This window comes from Saccopteryx leptura, chromosome 1, assembly GCF_036850995.1.
Source record: "Saccopteryx leptura isolate mSacLep1 chromosome 1, mSacLep1_pri_phased_curated, whole genome shotgun sequence".
Classification (NCBI taxonomy): Eukaryota; Metazoa; Chordata; class Mammalia; order Chiroptera; family Emballonuridae; genus Saccopteryx; species Saccopteryx leptura.
In genome coordinates this window covers 55,992,303-56,009,234 of record NC_089503.1, presented here as the reverse complement: position 1 = coordinate 56,009,234, position 16,932 = coordinate 55,992,303, and the positions used below count along the sequence as shown (strand labels likewise).

Here is a 16,932-nt window from a genome sequence, read left to right as displayed (position 1 = left end):
AGCTGTCAATCCTTTTGCTATTAGTCTATTTTTAAAATAATTTTTATTTATTTATTTATTCATTTTAGAGAGGGGGGAGAGAGAGAGAAAGAGAGAGAGAGAGAGAGAGAGAGAGAAGGGGGAGGAGCAGGAAGCATCAACTCCCATATGTGCTTTGACCAGGCAAGCCAGGGTTTTTTTTTGGTATTTTTCTGAAGCTGGAAACGGGGAGAGACAGTCAGACAGACTCCCGCATGTGCCCGACCGGGATCCACCTGGCACGCCCACCAGGGGGCGACGCTCTGCCCACCAGGGGGCGATGCTCTGCCCCTCTGGGGCATCGCTCTGTTGCAACCAGAGCCACTCCAGCGCCTGGGGCAGAGGCCAAGGAGCCATCCCCAGTGCCCAGGCCATCTTTGCTCCAATGGAGCCTCGCTGTGGGAGGGGAAGAGAGAGACAGAGAGGAAGGAGAGGGGTGGAGAAGCAGATGGGCGCTTCTCCTGTGTGCCCTGGCCGGGAATCGAACCCGGGACTTCTGCATGCCAGGCCATGCTCTACCGCTGAGCCAACCGGCCAGGGCGGCAAGCCAGGGTTTTGAACCAGCAACCTCAGTGTTTCCAGGTTGATGCTTTATCCACTGCGCCACCACAAGTCAGGCTGCTATTAGTCTATTTTTATTTTGTTTGTTAGTTTATTTTGTTTATTAGATTCCACAATATGTGAAATTATATTGTATTTGTCTTTTTCTGGCTGGCTTAAATTCTTTATTTTATAGTTCAAAAACACATTGTGAGTATTTCTTGAATGTCCCAAGTTGTATTATACATTCTTTTCATATATTTTTTTTTACTTCTTTGGCTTATATGTATATATTTTAAAACAGCACACAAATACTTCAGATTTTAATTGGTCACTTGCGGTATTCACTAATTATGACAATATTTTGTCTCTGCCGTTCTACCATATTGTGAAGTGTTCAGCAATAGTGTATGTTAGTAAATGAGAGAATGAATCAATGATAATTAAATTATATGTAAGAATTCTAGATAACAGGATCAAACTTATGTAAGATGAAATAAAACATTTATTTGTATACTTTAAGAAAGCAAAATAAGACAGAATGATATGTTATTTCAAGAACAGTTTTGGAGGATAGTTCTAATGGAAAGTGTTCATTTTAGCCATTGTCATCCATTCTTTCAAAACTTTACTAACATTTCCATAATATTAAAATATTTCACTGGGCATTACTACAGAGTATACTAGTAATAGTTGTATTGGAAATGAAAAAGAAATTTTTGCCAAAATGCATCCCCCAATGACCCTACTCCACCTAGTTTTTTTTGGGGGGTCACTGATAAAAGAGATAATATTGATTAAACATTAGGTTTTGGAGAAATACTAAGGAGCAGATTTTATTGAGGAAATGTTAGAGTCAGATCTCACCTGCCCTGGGAAAGAGGACTTTTTAAATGGCTCTATGGATCTGCTTGGTTTTCACACTATAAACAATGGAATTCATCATTGGTGGAATAAGCAAATACATGTAGGCCATAAGAGTGTGTATATAAGGATGTGCCTTTTTCCCAAACCTGTGGAAAAAATGAGAAGGATGTAGAAGATGGCAACAGCACCTATGTGGTAGATGCAAGTGCTAAAGGCCTTATGCCACTCTTCTGGGGAAGCAATGCTTAAGTTGGTCTTAATAATCAGGATACAGGAGAGAAGAATAAAGATGGAGTCCACTCCTGCAGTAACTATGTGGGCAATAAGTCCTAAAACACTATTGATCTTATTGTCAGAACTTGAAAGCTAGATTATATCAGGATAGAAACAATAAGAATGATGGAATACATGGCTTTGGCAGAAGGAGAGTCATTTAAGTAGCAGGACCAGGAGCATGAGGATCACCATCCTTCTGACAAGAAAGGCAAACCACACTTTGATGATTCTAGGATCAGTCAAGATGGTAGTGTATCTCAGTGAGTTACAGATGGCAATGAAGCAGCCAAAAGCCATTGCCAGGAGCACTGAAGACTCCATGACAGTAAAGAGTTGAATGAAAAGTACCAGGGCAACACAAGCATGGAAACTGATCTGCCTTGCAGTGAACCAGAACATGCACAGCACAGTGACTGGTGTTGAAATACACAAACCCAGGTCAGTGGTTGATAGCATAGAAAGGAAATAGTGTAGTTATTACTTTTAAATGTCAGCTTGACTGAGCCACAGAATGCTCAGATATTGGGTTAAACATTATTCCTTGGTGTGTCTGTAAGGATGTGTCTAGAAAAGATTAGCATTTGAATCAGTAGATTTAGCAAAGGGGTTTGCAGTGCCCAATGTGGGTGGGCTTCATTAAATTAGTTGGGGTTTAAATAAGACAAAAAGATAGAGAAAAGATGATTTCTCTGTTTCTGTCTGAATGCTGAACTGTGACATCAGTCTTCTCCCGTTTTTGAACTGGAACTTACCCCATCAGTGCTCTTAGTTCTCCTACCTTTAGACTTGAACTGGAACTTTCACCACCAATTATCTTGGTTCTTAGGCCTTCAGACTTGAACTGGAACTGTACCACTAATTTTCTGAGTCTCTAGTTGGCAGGTAGCAGATCGTGGGACTTTTCAGTGTCCATAATTATGTAAATTCCTCATAATAAATATTATTTCTCTTTCTCTCTTCCTTTCTCTCTTTCTCTTTCTCTCCTCTATTGGTTCTGTATCGCTGAAGAACCTGACCAATATAGTGTAAAAGGATGAGAAAAATATAATAGTAACAAAATTTTTGGATTCAGAGGACTCAATAGAATACTTTTGGTTGATATTTTCTCATTGGTAAATTGAAGACTATAATAGTTATAGTTACTTAGCAAGATAGTAAAGACCTATCATTTTTAGAATCCCACAATATATCATGCCTAACACTATGTGCTTTATATGAACTATGTCATTTAATTAAAAAAATCATATTGCTTATAAGATTCCAGTTTTTTTAAACCTAGACAACTAAAAACTAGAGTGAAAAACAATTTGTAATATTTCATACCCTGAAAAAGTTAGGTATTAAATTACATTTTTTTTGAGGAAAGAAACATTGATTTATTGTTCCACTTATTTATACATTCACTAGTTGATTCTTGTGTGTGTCCTGACCAAGGATCAAACCTGCAACCTTGGCATACTGGAATGACACTTTAACCAGCTGAGCTACTGGGCCAGGGCCTCTGAAAGTCTACTTTTTAGATTTTTTAAATGCCTGCTGACTTTTGCTTTAAGACCTGTAGCATTTTTTTAAAACTTAAAAATCATTTTGTAAGTGATAAATTTACAGTTTAAACAACCTAATAGTACTACTAGAAATATTATAAAAAAGAAGCATTTCTTGCCCCTCTCCACTCTATAGTCCCAATTTCAGCTCCTAAATTCCATTTTTGTAAATTCAAAATTTGTAATAGTTCCACTATGCTACATATAAATGTTTTTCCATGGTGGTAACCTTGCTGGAATAACATTAAAAGAATAACCTTTGTGTTATATATATATATAAATTACTAAAAAAGTATTCATGGGATTTTCCCCCCCTTCAACAGCTATATACTATCATTGTTCCTTGTCTCTAAATACTTATAAAAATGCATAGATACTAGGGTTTCAAACACTTGATATTTTATAGATTTGTTTTTCCCTTCCTGATTTTTGTTATTTTACTTAAAACTTATTTCCTTGTCAATGTTCAAGAGAGATGGAAAGGCTTTATTTCCTTACATGCAAATTTATTAAAGCTATTGGTAAAATTAATAGTGTGTATTGTATAACGAGAACTGCTGAAATCACAAATTTAAGCTATTGATATGTCACTTAGTTCTGCTCATTTTCATAACCACTAATGACATATATAACGTAAGGAATGGGTGTCAATGTTGAAGTAAAGCCAAGAGTAAAGCCCACTATTAGGAAAGCTGCATGATGAAGCAGTTAGCAGACTGGTTTTCTTAGACTGCAGAGTATATGAAAAAAAGAAGAGGTAGATTAAACTTTAAAGAGAAATTGAGCCCAAATTGTGAAAGACTTAATAGTAGACAGAAATTGTTGCTTCATTTAGTTGTTGGATGAGAAATAAACATGGAAGAGATGCTTATTGGTTTATTTTTTAATTTTATTTGAGCTGGATATTTGGAAAATGAATTTAAAGTGAATGACAGTTTGGGGTGGGAACAGCATAGAAATGGGAGATCAGTTAGTCACTTATAGGAATAGGGTAACTGAGAGATAGTGAGAATGTGAGTTAGTTTTTTGGTATAGAAATATAAGATTGCCTTAGGTAAGATTAACTATATTGCAGAGACATTTGAATTTGGATACTGTCTAGTTCCATCTAACCTTAAAATTACATGGATTTATAACCACAATTTGGTATAAATTTTCATTGACTTTGAGATGGGTCTATATGGGAACAATAATTGTTAAATGTGAGTTCTCTTGGAACACAGAAGTTTGAGCATAGCTTTTTGAATCTGCTTTGTTTTCACACTGTAGATGATGGGATTCATCACAGGGGGAATGAGCAAGTATACATTAGCAATGAGTGTGGGCACATAGGGTGGAGCATGTTTTCCAAATCTGTGAACAAAAGACAGGCTGATCAAAGGAATGTAGAATATGGCCACAGCAGTAATATGAGAAATGCAGGTGCTGAAAGCCTTTTTCCTCTCCTCTGGGGATGCAATGCTGAGAACTGAGCGAATGATCAAGACATAGGAAAGCAGGATAAAGATAGAGTCCACCCCAGCGGTAGAGATTATTGCAGTTAGTCCAAATGCACTATTGATCTTTGTATCTGAACATGAGAGCTTCATCACATCAGGGTGGAAGCAGTAGGAGTGATGGAGTATGTGGTTGCCACAGAATGATAGACGCTTAAGAAGTAGAACTAGTGGTGTCAGAATGACAGTCCCCCTGGTAATGACTGCCAAACCAATCTGTGTAATCCTTGCATGAGTTAGAATGGTAGTGTATCTCAAGGGGTTAGAAATGGCCACAAAACGATCAAAAGCCATAGCCAGGAGCACCGAGGATTCCATGAAAGTGAAGAGGTGAATGAAGAACATCTGTGATAAGCAAGCATTGAAGTTGATTTCCCGCGCATTGATCCAGAATATTCCCAAAACTGTTGTCAATGTAGAGATGCATAAGCCAATGTCAGTGGCGGATAACATAGAGAGGAAATAGTACATGGGTTCATGGAGGCTAGGATCAGTGAGGACTGTGAACAGGATAAAGGTATTCCCAGAGAGGGCAGTTAAATAGAGGCAGCAGAAGGGGATGGAGATCCAGGTATGGGCCCATTCAAGTCCAGGGACTCCAGTCAAAATGAAGATAAGAAAAGTGGAGTTATGATAGATTGACATTATGGTCTGAAGGAGCAGAATTCTCTTAGAAGCTCTTCACTTTCTAAATTTAGAATTTTAAAATTACTTTTAGTTAAAGTTTAATATACATTTATTTTACAAAACTTTAGAGTATGACTCAGTGAAGTTTGACAACTGTAATGACTCATGTAACAACTTCCAAGATTAACTGATAATAACATTACCATCAACCCAGGAGATTTCCTAAAGCCTCATTCTTATCAATGTCTTTTTCTGTAGTAACCATTCTTCTGACTTCTATTGTCATAATTACTTTTTTCTGTTCTTAATCTTGATATAAATAGAATCATGCAAGATATGTTATTTGCATCTTGCTTCTTTCACTCAATATTAATCAGTGAGATTCATCACTGAAATAAGATATTTAATTAAGTTCAATTTACTTAGATACATTTATTTGGTGTTTACCACTATCTTGTACGCTTATTAATATTTTTGGTTATATTTTTATCCTTCAACTGGATTATAAATTTATACTTATTAATATAATCTCATGAGAATAAGGGGTTATTTTTAGCTAATTTTATAGTAAAATTATTTGCTTATAGTAGATATTGAATATGTTTTTCCTAATTGATTTATATTTTATTTTTCTTTCTTGAAATATTCTATTTAACCACAAGTAGGACTTGGCCTAAATAAATATTTGATTAATTTTGCCTTGGAATTTTAGAAATATTAAAATAAGATTTTAATAGAGGGGAATCATCTCTTTTCAGGGACTACATATATATTAGAATCCATTCAAGATATAATTAAAATAATTTACTATCTTTTCAGAAACTAATACAACCAGGGACAGAATTAAAAGTATAGAAAGAGGCCTAGGTAAACATTTAGTTAAATATAAAGGAAGCTTCTTAAACCAGTAGTAATAAAGTAAATTATTGAATTAATGGAGTTGTGTAAACAGCCTTTGAAAACAGTATAATAAAGCAAATACCACAATATATTTATATAATTATTTCCTGATGGTTAAATATTTACTTATGAATAAATCACATATAATTTAAATGTAATCAGGTAAATATTTACACAATGTTTGAGTGAGAATTTTTTAGTGAAAACACAAAAGCTATAAACCATAGAGATAAGGATTGATACATTTGACTTAATAAAATACAAAAACAATTGTTTTATGATTTAAAAGTCCTTTAATTCCAGGGTTAAAAGGATAATTTTAAACTGGGAGACATATTTGAAGCTACACAACATTTAGTTGAATAATGTGCTTACAATAAAATAGTAAAAAAACAGAAAAGTTAATTAAAAAATGGGCAAAAGACATTAAAATGGAATTTTCCAAAGAAGAGCTCCTAGTAATGCAAAAAAATACTTGATTTGACCATCAGCCAGTGGTGGGATTCAAATAATTTAACAACCAGTTCTCTGCCCTAATGACTGTTTTAAGTATAAAAAAAAGATAGACTGAAAAGTAGCTTATTATTTCATGCATTTAATACCAAAACAAGAACAATAAAAGAGGTACACAAAACTAGATTATGTTATAAGAGTTTTAAAATATTAATGAAAAAATGTTAAATAATACCTGACAAAAACAATAAAACTATTACTTATGATATTTCCATATTGCTTCTTGATTGGCATCCTCACTTGCAATTTTTTTCACCTATGGACGAAATGAACATTACTATGGGCACTTACACATGCTGTTGTGGAGAGGAACATTAAAAAAGAGTAAGGAATGTAAATTTGTGATTTCCACATTGGGCAGCTGCCCCAGCACCCACCTTAGAGAGAACCCTGATTACAAGTGCCATTTTAACAACTGGTTTGCTGAACTCAACAAAAAGTTAGGTATCGGTTCTCCTGAATTGGTGCGAACTGGCTGAATCTCATCACTGCCATCAGCCAAAAGGAATAATAATTAGAACAATTGTTTTTGATTAATTAAATGATAAAGATTAGTATGGATTGTTTGACTGAAAGAAAACTACTCTTCCATGGTGGAGAGTGATTAGGTAAAATGTCATTTACCACTCATTTGTCATTATTTGTTCAAACACTTAAGATTTTATTTCCTTTGAATTAACAATTTGATTTCTTAAAAATTACTAGTAGTGATAACAAAAGCCACTGTTGCTAGTGTGAATATTATGTGTATGTATAAAAATCAATAATTTATTCAATAATTTCTTAATTATTTCAATAATTAGGTACCAATTGTCTATTTTGTGCACTTAACCCTCAAAATAACCTTTTATTTTTAAGGTATGAGTATTTATAGGTAGATAAATATAATATATATGAGATATTGTGCTAAGTTCCTTAAGTTAGAAATTGGCCTATTCTTTATTTATATTAAAAAAGCATAGGGCAGAATTCTATAGCCTATGGTTATTGAGAGATAAATGACATATATGTTTTTGACTTATTAGTTCCTTTGACATTTTCCAGTGTTTTGTTTCTTCGCCTAGTGCAAGAACATTCTCACACGTCTCTAAAAAATATTAAGATTTCTACTCTGACAGAAACATATGTGCAACTTGATCAGCTTGCCCAGCAGTTGTTTCTCAGCATTGTTGTTTTCTAAAGTGGGCAAAGAGGGAGGGCTGATGGGCTAGTATGTGCTTAGTATTAAGTAGGACCAGGTAGTCTGGGATGAACTCTGTTTTGTGATCAACACTTCCCGGTCAACCTCACTCTAGTCAACTTGGTTTCTATCAGTAAAATGCTAGAGTGTGTAACTGAACATAAGTTGGAATATGTGCCTGAGGTTTTAGAAAAAATGGGTAAAAAACATTATCCTCATCTAGTTTCTTAGAAGTATGAGTAATCAAGAAAAGAGTAAAACATCTCTACTCTTTTAAAAGAAGAATACAAAATCTGGTTTTCTAGATTACTAGTCATCTCTTACATAAAGGAAGGTCTGAAATTATATTCTGCTGCAGAGGAAACTCATTTACCATGGCACGATGATTTGTCAAAACATTGGATACCAGCACAATCTCTCTAGGATAAGAAAATAGTATCCTTATGATTGAAAATGCCAGGGATTCAAGTAATTAAATGTATTTATTTAATTGCTTTGTCTCTTCTCAGAATATGACTTGAAAGATGTATTTATTAAACTTTCCTAAATTTAGAAACAGTGTTTGTGGAATGTCACAAAGTTAACAACCTACATGGAGGTGTAGCCGTGACTGCAGCTTATGCATGTGCTGACCTGAGGCACTGAGTCTCAATACTCAGGGGACTGGACTGAAATATGAACTAAGTTAAAGGATGGAAGATAGCTGAGAAGATAGCTTTAATATTTCATAGAGAAAAGAACTTAATATTGAGTCCGTTTCTTTACTAGATATCTCTACATGTAGGCTCTAACAGTCTCCATTTTCAGGTGAGAGGACCTAATGAAGAGCTCATTAAAGGTTCCCGTCAATGGATATAATGGAGCCAGAGTATGTATGTATACAGGTTCTTCTGATTAGAAGTATTATTACTTTACTATGCACACTGTTCTGGTGTTCAGACAAAAATCACAAGGAAATATATCAGATTACTGAAGACATAAAAGACTGAATGGGAAAAAGGTGCCACAGTAAGTGTAAACCAATTAAAAATGTAAGTTAAACAACAGTGAGGCTATGCCAGTGATTTAGCAGTTTGGTTATTATGTCTCAGAGAATACAAATAAGAAGCACATTTTTTGCTATGATTAGCTAAACAGATAAAAATTAAATCTTTATATAAAATTTAGAATTTCTTTTTTTAATTTTATTTTTTATTTACACTTTATATTCAATATTATTTTGTATTAGTTTCAGGTGCACAGCACAGTGGTTAGATCATCCTATATTTTATGGTCTTCTTGATATTTCTAGTACTCACCTGGCACCATACATAGTTATTACAATATTATTTACTATATTGTCTACGTTGTACTCCACATCCCTGGGATTATTTTGTGACTACCAATATGTAGTTCTTAGGTATCTGAAGTTTTTTTTTTAACAGATGTCAGGCTCATGGAAGTGAACAAAAAAGTATAGCATAATATAAGATGCTTGGTTTAGAGGTAAAGTGTTGGCCCAGTGTGTTGATGTCCTGGGTTTAATTCCCAGTCAGGGTACACAGCAGAAGCGCCCTTCTGCTTCTCCACCCCTCCCTCCCACTCAGTTCTCTGTCTCTCTCTCTCATTCTCTTCTCCTCCCTTCCTGCAGCCTGGATTGATTGGAGTCAGTTGGCCCTGGGTGCTGAGATGATTCCAAGGCCTCCACCTCAGGCACTAAAAAATGGCTCTGATTGCAAATAACCCAGATGGTCAGAGCATCACCACCTAGATGGGCTTGCCAGGTGGATCCCAGTTGGGGTGGCATGCAGGACTCTGTCTCTGCCTCCCCTCCTCTCACTGACAAAAAAAAAAAGAAGCCTGGAGGGTTTGTAGATTAGAGACCAGGGGCAAATAGAGAGGGTCTTACCTTTCAAGATGTAGAGAATTAGAAAGGATATGAATATAGTTGTTGAAAGAGCAATGTCAGAAGACAAGGTGAATTATTATCATTAACTTCACTTTCAAAGAATTCTCCTCATTTAAGCTAAATTGCTAATGATGCAACTTAAAGTCACAAGGCACATTTTATTTTATTCTAGACACAAACAAATACTATTTCTGACTGGAGAACATCTACTTGCCTTGGTCTTTAAACAGCAGGGAGATACTTCTCTTATCCTTATTTGAGTGAGGTAAACGAAGCTAACTGATTTACCTTTATGAAAGAAGAATTTTTATAAAGAACCATGATGGTGTAGCCATTTACCCAACTGAGACTGATAATGCCCTTGGGAGATTTCTGTGCCATTCTGTTGAGCTTTCTCTGTCTGCCCCCTGGGTGACTTAGCTGGCACCAGGAGATGTAGATGCTCAGATAAGTGGAAAAGAACCAAACAAAGAAAAATCAATATAGTGACACAATAACTCTTTGTTTACATATTGTAATTAGAAATAAAATTGAATCATTACTTTGAACATGGATACAACATTTAAGATGAAATCCTGGAATTTATTTTTCATTCTGCTATGTGTTTCTTGTAAATAATTTACTATACTTTTGTGTACAACTAAGTGGAATGATACACGCTTTAAAAGGATCTCCAGGTAATATCATAATTTCAGATATAGTCATATGCATTAAATGTTTGTTAAAATGAGCAAATGGGCTCTTAAAATTAGAAACAAGCAGGAAAACATAATGACAAAGTCAAGGGGCTCCATGGGGGTTCCCTTTTAATGGAAGAGGAAGATTTGGCAGCATGGCAGGTCAAGTGCAAGCAACTTCTAGGAAAGAAAAATAAGTTGATTCTCAAGGATTATATTCATTGACATTCTGTATAATGATTGGTTTTTTTAGACCTTATTTATTTTAGAGAGAGGAGAGAGAGAGAGAGAGAAGGGGAGGAGGAATCATTAACTCTCATATGTGCCTTAGGTTTTGAATTGGTGACATCAGCATTCCAGTTGATTGTTTACCAACTGTGCCACCGCAGCCATTTGTGATTAACCCTTTGAGTAGTGAGTTTTTTCATGCTCGCTGATCCTAGGAGTGAGTTTTTTTTCAAAAAATATAATTAGTTCCAGTTGCAGGTTTATTAACTTAAAATCATATTTGTTTGATAACCAATTTAGGGAAACAAGAAGAACATACATTTGCCTTTTTTTAATGTTGCCTTACACATTTTTAAAATAAAAATTTTTGTACAATCTTACTCTGGATGATCAGGAGGCACGAGGATGTACATGAGTGTTCGTACTACTCAAAAGGTTAATGTTTACCAAGTAATTTTAGGTACATTATCTTATTTAGTCCTGGTTGTTCAGGCTAAGACAAACATATTTTACTTACCTTACTTTTATTCATGAATACAGTACTTAACAAAAAGTCTGTGGTTAACAGTGTTTCTTGAGTTAACATATTCCTTAATCGTGAAGATCTACTTCACATTCTAGATGAGAGAATCATATAAATAAGAAAACAGAAGTCATTTTATTTAACTCTATTTATTTGATGGTTAGGTTAATTCAGTGGTGGGATTCAGCTGGTTCACACTGTTTCACTGCTAATTAACTTTTTTTTTTTTTTTTTTTTAAATAAATTTTTATTGATGTTAATGGGATGACATTAATAATTTAGGGTACATATATTCAAAGAAAACATGTCTAGGTTATTTTGTCATTAAATTATGTTGCATACCCCTCACCCAGAGTCAGATTGTCCTCCGTCATCCTCTGTCTAGTTTTCTCTGTGCCCCTCCCCCTCCCCCTAACTCTCCCTCCCTCCCTCCTGCGTCCTCCCTCCCCCCACCCCTGGTAACCACCACTCTCTTGTCCATGTCTCTTAGTCTCGTTTTTATGTTCCACCAATGTATGGAATCATGTAGTTCTTGTTTTTTTCTGATTTACTTATTTCACTCCGTATAATGTTATCAAGATCCCACCATTTTGCTGTAAATGATCTGATGTCATCATTTCTTATGGCTGAGTAGTATTCCATAGTGTATATGTGCCACATCTTCTTTATCCAGTCTTCTATTGAAGGGCTTTTTGGTTGTTTCCATGTCTTGGCCACTGTGAACAGTGCTGCAATGAACATGGGGCTACATGTGTCTTTACGTATCAATGATTCTGAGGTTTTGGGGTATATACCCAGTAGAGGGATTGCTGGGTCATAAGGTAGTTCTATTTGCAGTTTTTTGAGGAACCACCATACTTTCCTCCATAATGGTTGTACTACTTTACAGTCCCACCAACAGTGTATGAGGGTTCCTTTTTCTCCACAGCCTCTCCAACATTTGCTATTGCCCGTCTTGTTGATAATAGCTAATCTAACAGGGGTGAGGTGGTATTTCATTGTAGTTTTGATTTGCATTTCTCTAATAACTAATGAAGCTGAGCATCTTTTCATATATCTGTTGGCCATTTGTATCTCTTCCTGGGAGAAGTGTCTGTTCATGTCTTCTTCCCATTTTTTTATTGGATTGTTTGTTTGTTTGTTGTTGAGTTTTATGAGTTCTTTGTATATTTTGGATATTAGGCCCTTATCTGAGCTATTGTTTGAAAATATCAGTTCCCATTTAGTTGGCTGTCTGTTTATTTTGATATCAGTTTCTCTTGCTGAGCAAAAACTTTTTATTCTGATGTAGTCCCATTCATTTATCTTTGCCTTCACTTCTCTTGCCATTGGAGTCAAGTTCATAAAATGTTCTTTAAAACCCAGGTCCATGAGTTGAGTACCTATGTCTTCTTCTATGTACTTTATTGTTTCAGATCTTATATTTAGGTCTTTGATCCATTTTGAATTAATTTTAGTACACGGGGACAGGCTGTAGTCGAGTTTCATTCTTTTGCATGTGGCTTTCCAGTTTTCCCAACACCATTTGTTGAAGAGGCTTTCTTTTCTCCATTGTGTGTTGTTGGCCCCCTTATCAAAGATTATTTGACCATATATATGTGGTTTTATTTCTGGGCTTTCTATTCTGTTCCATTGGTCTGAGTGTCTATTTTTCTGCCAATACCATACAGTTTTGATTATTGTGGCTCTATAATATAGTTTAAAGTCAGGTATTGTAATGCCCCCAGCTTCATTCTTTTTCCTTAGGATTGCTTTAGCTATTCGGGGTTTTTTATAGTTCCATATAAATCTTATGATTTTTTGTTCCATTTCTTTAAAAAATGTCATAGGAATTTTGATGGGAATTGCATTAAATTTATATATTGCTTTGGGTAATATGGCCATTTTAATTATATTTATTCTTCCTATCCAAGAACAAGGAATATTTTTCCATCTCATTGTGTCTTTTTCTATTTCTCTTAGCAATGCCTTGTAGTTTTCATTATATAGGTCCTTTACATTCTTTGTTATGTTTATTCCTAGGTATTTTATTTTTTTTGTTGCAATCGTGAAGGGGATTATTTTTTTGAGTTCGTTTTCTAATATTTCATTGTTGGCATATAGAAAGGCTATGGACTTTTATATGTTGATTTTGTATCCTGCGACCTTACTGTATTGGTTTATTGTTTCTAGTAATCTTTTTGTGGAGTCCTTCGGGTTTTCAATGTATAGGATCATATCATCAGCAAAAAGTGATACCTTTACTTCTTCTTTTCCTATATGGATGCCTTTTATTTCTTTGTCTTGTCTGATTGCTCTGGCCAGAACTTCTAGCACCACGTTGAATAAGAGTGGAGAGAGTGGACAACCCTGTCTTGTTCCTGATTTAAGGTAGAAAGTCCTCAGTTTTATGCCGTTTAAAATGATGTTGGCTGATGGTTTATCATATATGGCCTTTATCATGTTGAGATATTTTCCTTCTATACCCATTTTGTTGAGAGTCTTAAACATAAAATTGTGTTGTATTTTATCGAAAGCCTTTTCTGCGTCTATTGATAAGATCATGTGGTTTTTGTTCTTTGTTTTGTTGATATGGTGTATTACGTTAACCGTTTTACGTATGTTGAACCATCCTTGAGATTCTGGGATGAATCCCACTTGATCATGATGTATTATTTTTTTAATATGTTGTTGTATTCGATTTGCCAGTATTTTGTTTAGTATTTTAGCATCTGTATTCATTAGAGATATTGGTCTGTAGTTTTCTTTCTTTGTGCCATCCTTGCCTGGTTTTGGTATGAGGGTTATGTTGGCCTCATAAAATGTGTTTGGAAGTATTGCTTCTTCTTCAATTTTTTGGAAGACTTTCAGTAGAATAGGAACCAAGTCTTCTTTGAATGTTTGATAGAATTCACTAGTATAACCGTCTGGGCCTGGACTTTTATTTTTGGGGAGGTTTTTAATAGTTTTTTCTATTTCCTCCCTGCTGATTGGTCTGTTTAGGTTTTCTGCTTCTTCATGACTCAGTTTAGGAAGGTTGTATTGTTCTAGGAATTTATCCATTTCTTCTAGATTGTTGTATTTGGTGGCATATAGTTTTTCATAGTATTCTACAATAATTCTTTGTATATCTATGATGTCTGTGGTGATTTCTCCTCTTTCATTTTGGATTTTATTTATTTGAGTCCTGTGTCTTTTTTCCTTAGTGAGTCTTGCCAAGGGTTTGTCAATTTTGTTGATCTTTTCGAAGAACCAGCTCCTTGTTTTATTGATTTTTTCTATAGTTTTTCTGTTCTCTATTTCATTTATTTCTGCTCTGATTTTTATTATCTCCTTTCTTCGGCTGGTTTTGGGTTGTCTTTGTTCTTCTTTTTCTAGCTCCTTAAGGTGTGAAGTTAAGTGGTTTACTTCGACTCTCTCTTGTTTGTTCATATAGGCCTGAAGTGATATGAACTTTCCTCTTATTACTGCTTTTGCTGCATCCCAGAGATTCTGATATGTCGTATTTTCATTTTCATTTGTCTGTATATATCTTTTGATCTCTGCGTTTATTTCTTCTTTGACCCATTCATTTTTTAGAAGTATGTTGTTTAGTTTCCATAATTTTGTGGGTTTTTCCCCCTCTTTTTTACAGTTGAATTCTAGTTTCAAGGCTTTATGATCAGAGAATATGCTTGGTACAATTTCAATTTTTCTAAATTTGCTGATATTGTCTTTGTGGCCCAACATATGGTCAATTCTTGAGAATGTTCCATGTACACTAGAGAAAAATGTATACTCTGTCGCTTTGGGATGAAGTGTCCTGTAGATGTCTATCATATCCAGGTGTTGTAATATTTTGTTTAAGGCCACTATATCTTTATTGATTCTCTGTTTGGATGACCGATCTAGAGCCGTCAGCGGTGTATTGAGGTCTCCAAGTATGATTGTATTTTTGTCAGTTTTTGTTTTAAGGTCAATAAGTAGCTGTCTTATATATTTTGGTGCTCCTTGGTTTGGTGCATATATATTAAGGATTGTTATGTCTTCTTGATTCAGTGTCCCCTTAATCATTATGAAATGACCATTTTTGTCTCTGAGTACTTTTTCTGTCTTGTAGTCAGCATTATCAGATATGAGTATTGCTACACCTGCTTGTTTTTGGGTGTTGTTTGCTTGGAGTATTGTTTTCCAGCCTTTCACTTTGAATTTGTTTTTATCCTTGTTGCTTAGATGAGTTTCTTGTAGGCAGCATACAGTTGGATTTTCTTTTTTAATCCATTCTGCTACTCTGTGTCTTTTTATTGGTAAGTTTAATCCATTTACATTTAGTGTAATTATTGACACTTGTGGGTTCCCTATTGCCATTTTATAAATTGCTTTCTGTTAGTTTTGTATCTTGTTTGATTCTTCTCTTTTGTTTTTCTATCATTTGTTTTTGTTTGTTTGTATTCCATACTCTTTCCTCTGTTGCTACCTTTTTTAAGTCAAGTGTTTTTGTGGTGGTTTTTTCAAGGGTGGTTATCATTAAGTAATGAAAAGGGTACCTACCATATTCATTGTAGTACCCTTTCTTATTGGTATTTCTGCGCTTCATCGTCCTTTGCTACTGTTAATCTTCATCCTTTCTCCCCTTTTTTTTCTTTTGTTGTCACAGTTTAAGTTTGGTTTTATTGTTTTCTTGGTGGAGCTGTTACTTGGGGTTCTGTTTTCTTTTGTTCTTTGAATCTGGTTGGAAAACCCCCTTTAGTATTTCCTGGAGTGGGGGCTTTCTGCTGATAAATTCTCTCATCTTTTCTGTATTTGTGAATGTTTTTATATCTCCTTCGTACTTGAAGGATAGCTTTGATGGGTATAGTATTCTTGGCTGAAAGTTCCTCTCTTTCAGGGCTTTGAATATTGGGGTCCACTCTCTTCTAGCTTGTAGAGTTTCTGCTGAGAAGTCTGATGATAATCTAATAGGTCTTCCTTTATATGTTGTATTCTTCTTTTCCCTGGCTGCCTTGAGAATTTTTTCTTTGTCATTGGTTTGTGTCATCTTCATTATGATGTGCCTTGGAGTGGGTTTGTTGGGGTTAAGAAAACTCGATGTTCTGTTTGCTTCTTGAATTTGAGGCTTTAGTTCTTTCCACAGGCTTGGGAAGTTCTCATCTATTATTTGTTTAAGTATATTCTCCATTCCATTTTCTCTCTCTTCTCCCTCTGATATACCTATTATTCTTATGTTATTCTTTCTGATGGAGTCAGACAATTCCTGTAGGGTTTTCTCGTTTTTTATTATTTTTGAGTCTCTTTCTTCTTCTCTCTGTTGTGCCTCAAGTTGCTTGTCTTCTATTTCACTAATCCTATTTTCTATCTGGGCTGTTCTATTAGCTAAGCTTGTTATCTCGTTTTTCAGTTCGTGAATTGAGTTTTTCATTTCTGTTTGATTTGTTTTTATAGTTTCAATTTCCTTGGTAATATATTCTTTGTGATCGTTGAGTTGTTTCCTGATTTCCCTAAATTGCCTTTCTGTGTTTTCTTGTATATCTCTGAGTATTTTTAAGATTTCTATTTTAAATTCTCTGTCATTTGGCTCCAAGGCTTCCAGTATGCTAAATCTTTTCTCCATAGATTTTTCCACATCTATTTGTGTTACCTCTCTATCTTTTGTATCCATAATATTCGATTTCCTTTTTCTTATTGGCATCTGAAGGT

General features: G+C 34.9%; 1 protein-coding gene and 1 pseudogene across 1 annotated transcript; both read right to left on the bottom strand.

The window, feature by feature from the left end:
• Positions 1-1,447: 1,447 nt before the first annotated feature.
• Positions 1,448-2,169, bottom strand: LOC136388856 (olfactory receptor 51F2-like; annotated as a pseudogene).
• A 2,272-nt stretch (positions 2,170-4,441) lies between these two features.
• LOC136388855 (olfactory receptor 51F2-like) lies at positions 4,442-9,901 on the bottom strand. The gene is made up of 2 exons (XM_066360664.1): positions 9,850-9,901; positions 4,442-5,429 (listed from the first exon to the last, which is right to left on the bottom strand). The coding sequence occupies exon 2, from the start codon at positions 5,384-5,386 to the stop codon at positions 4,442-4,444; it is 945 nt and encodes a 314-aa protein (XP_066216761.1). The 5' UTR covers positions 5,387-5,429; positions 9,850-9,901.
• Positions 9,902-16,932: the final 7,031 nt, after the last annotated feature.

What these genes read in the sequence shown, in the direction of transcription:
- LOC136388855 (XM_066360664.1), bottom strand. Translation starts at nt 5,386, where the DNA reads ATGTCAATCTATCATAACTCCACTTTTCTTATCTTCATTTTGACTGGA.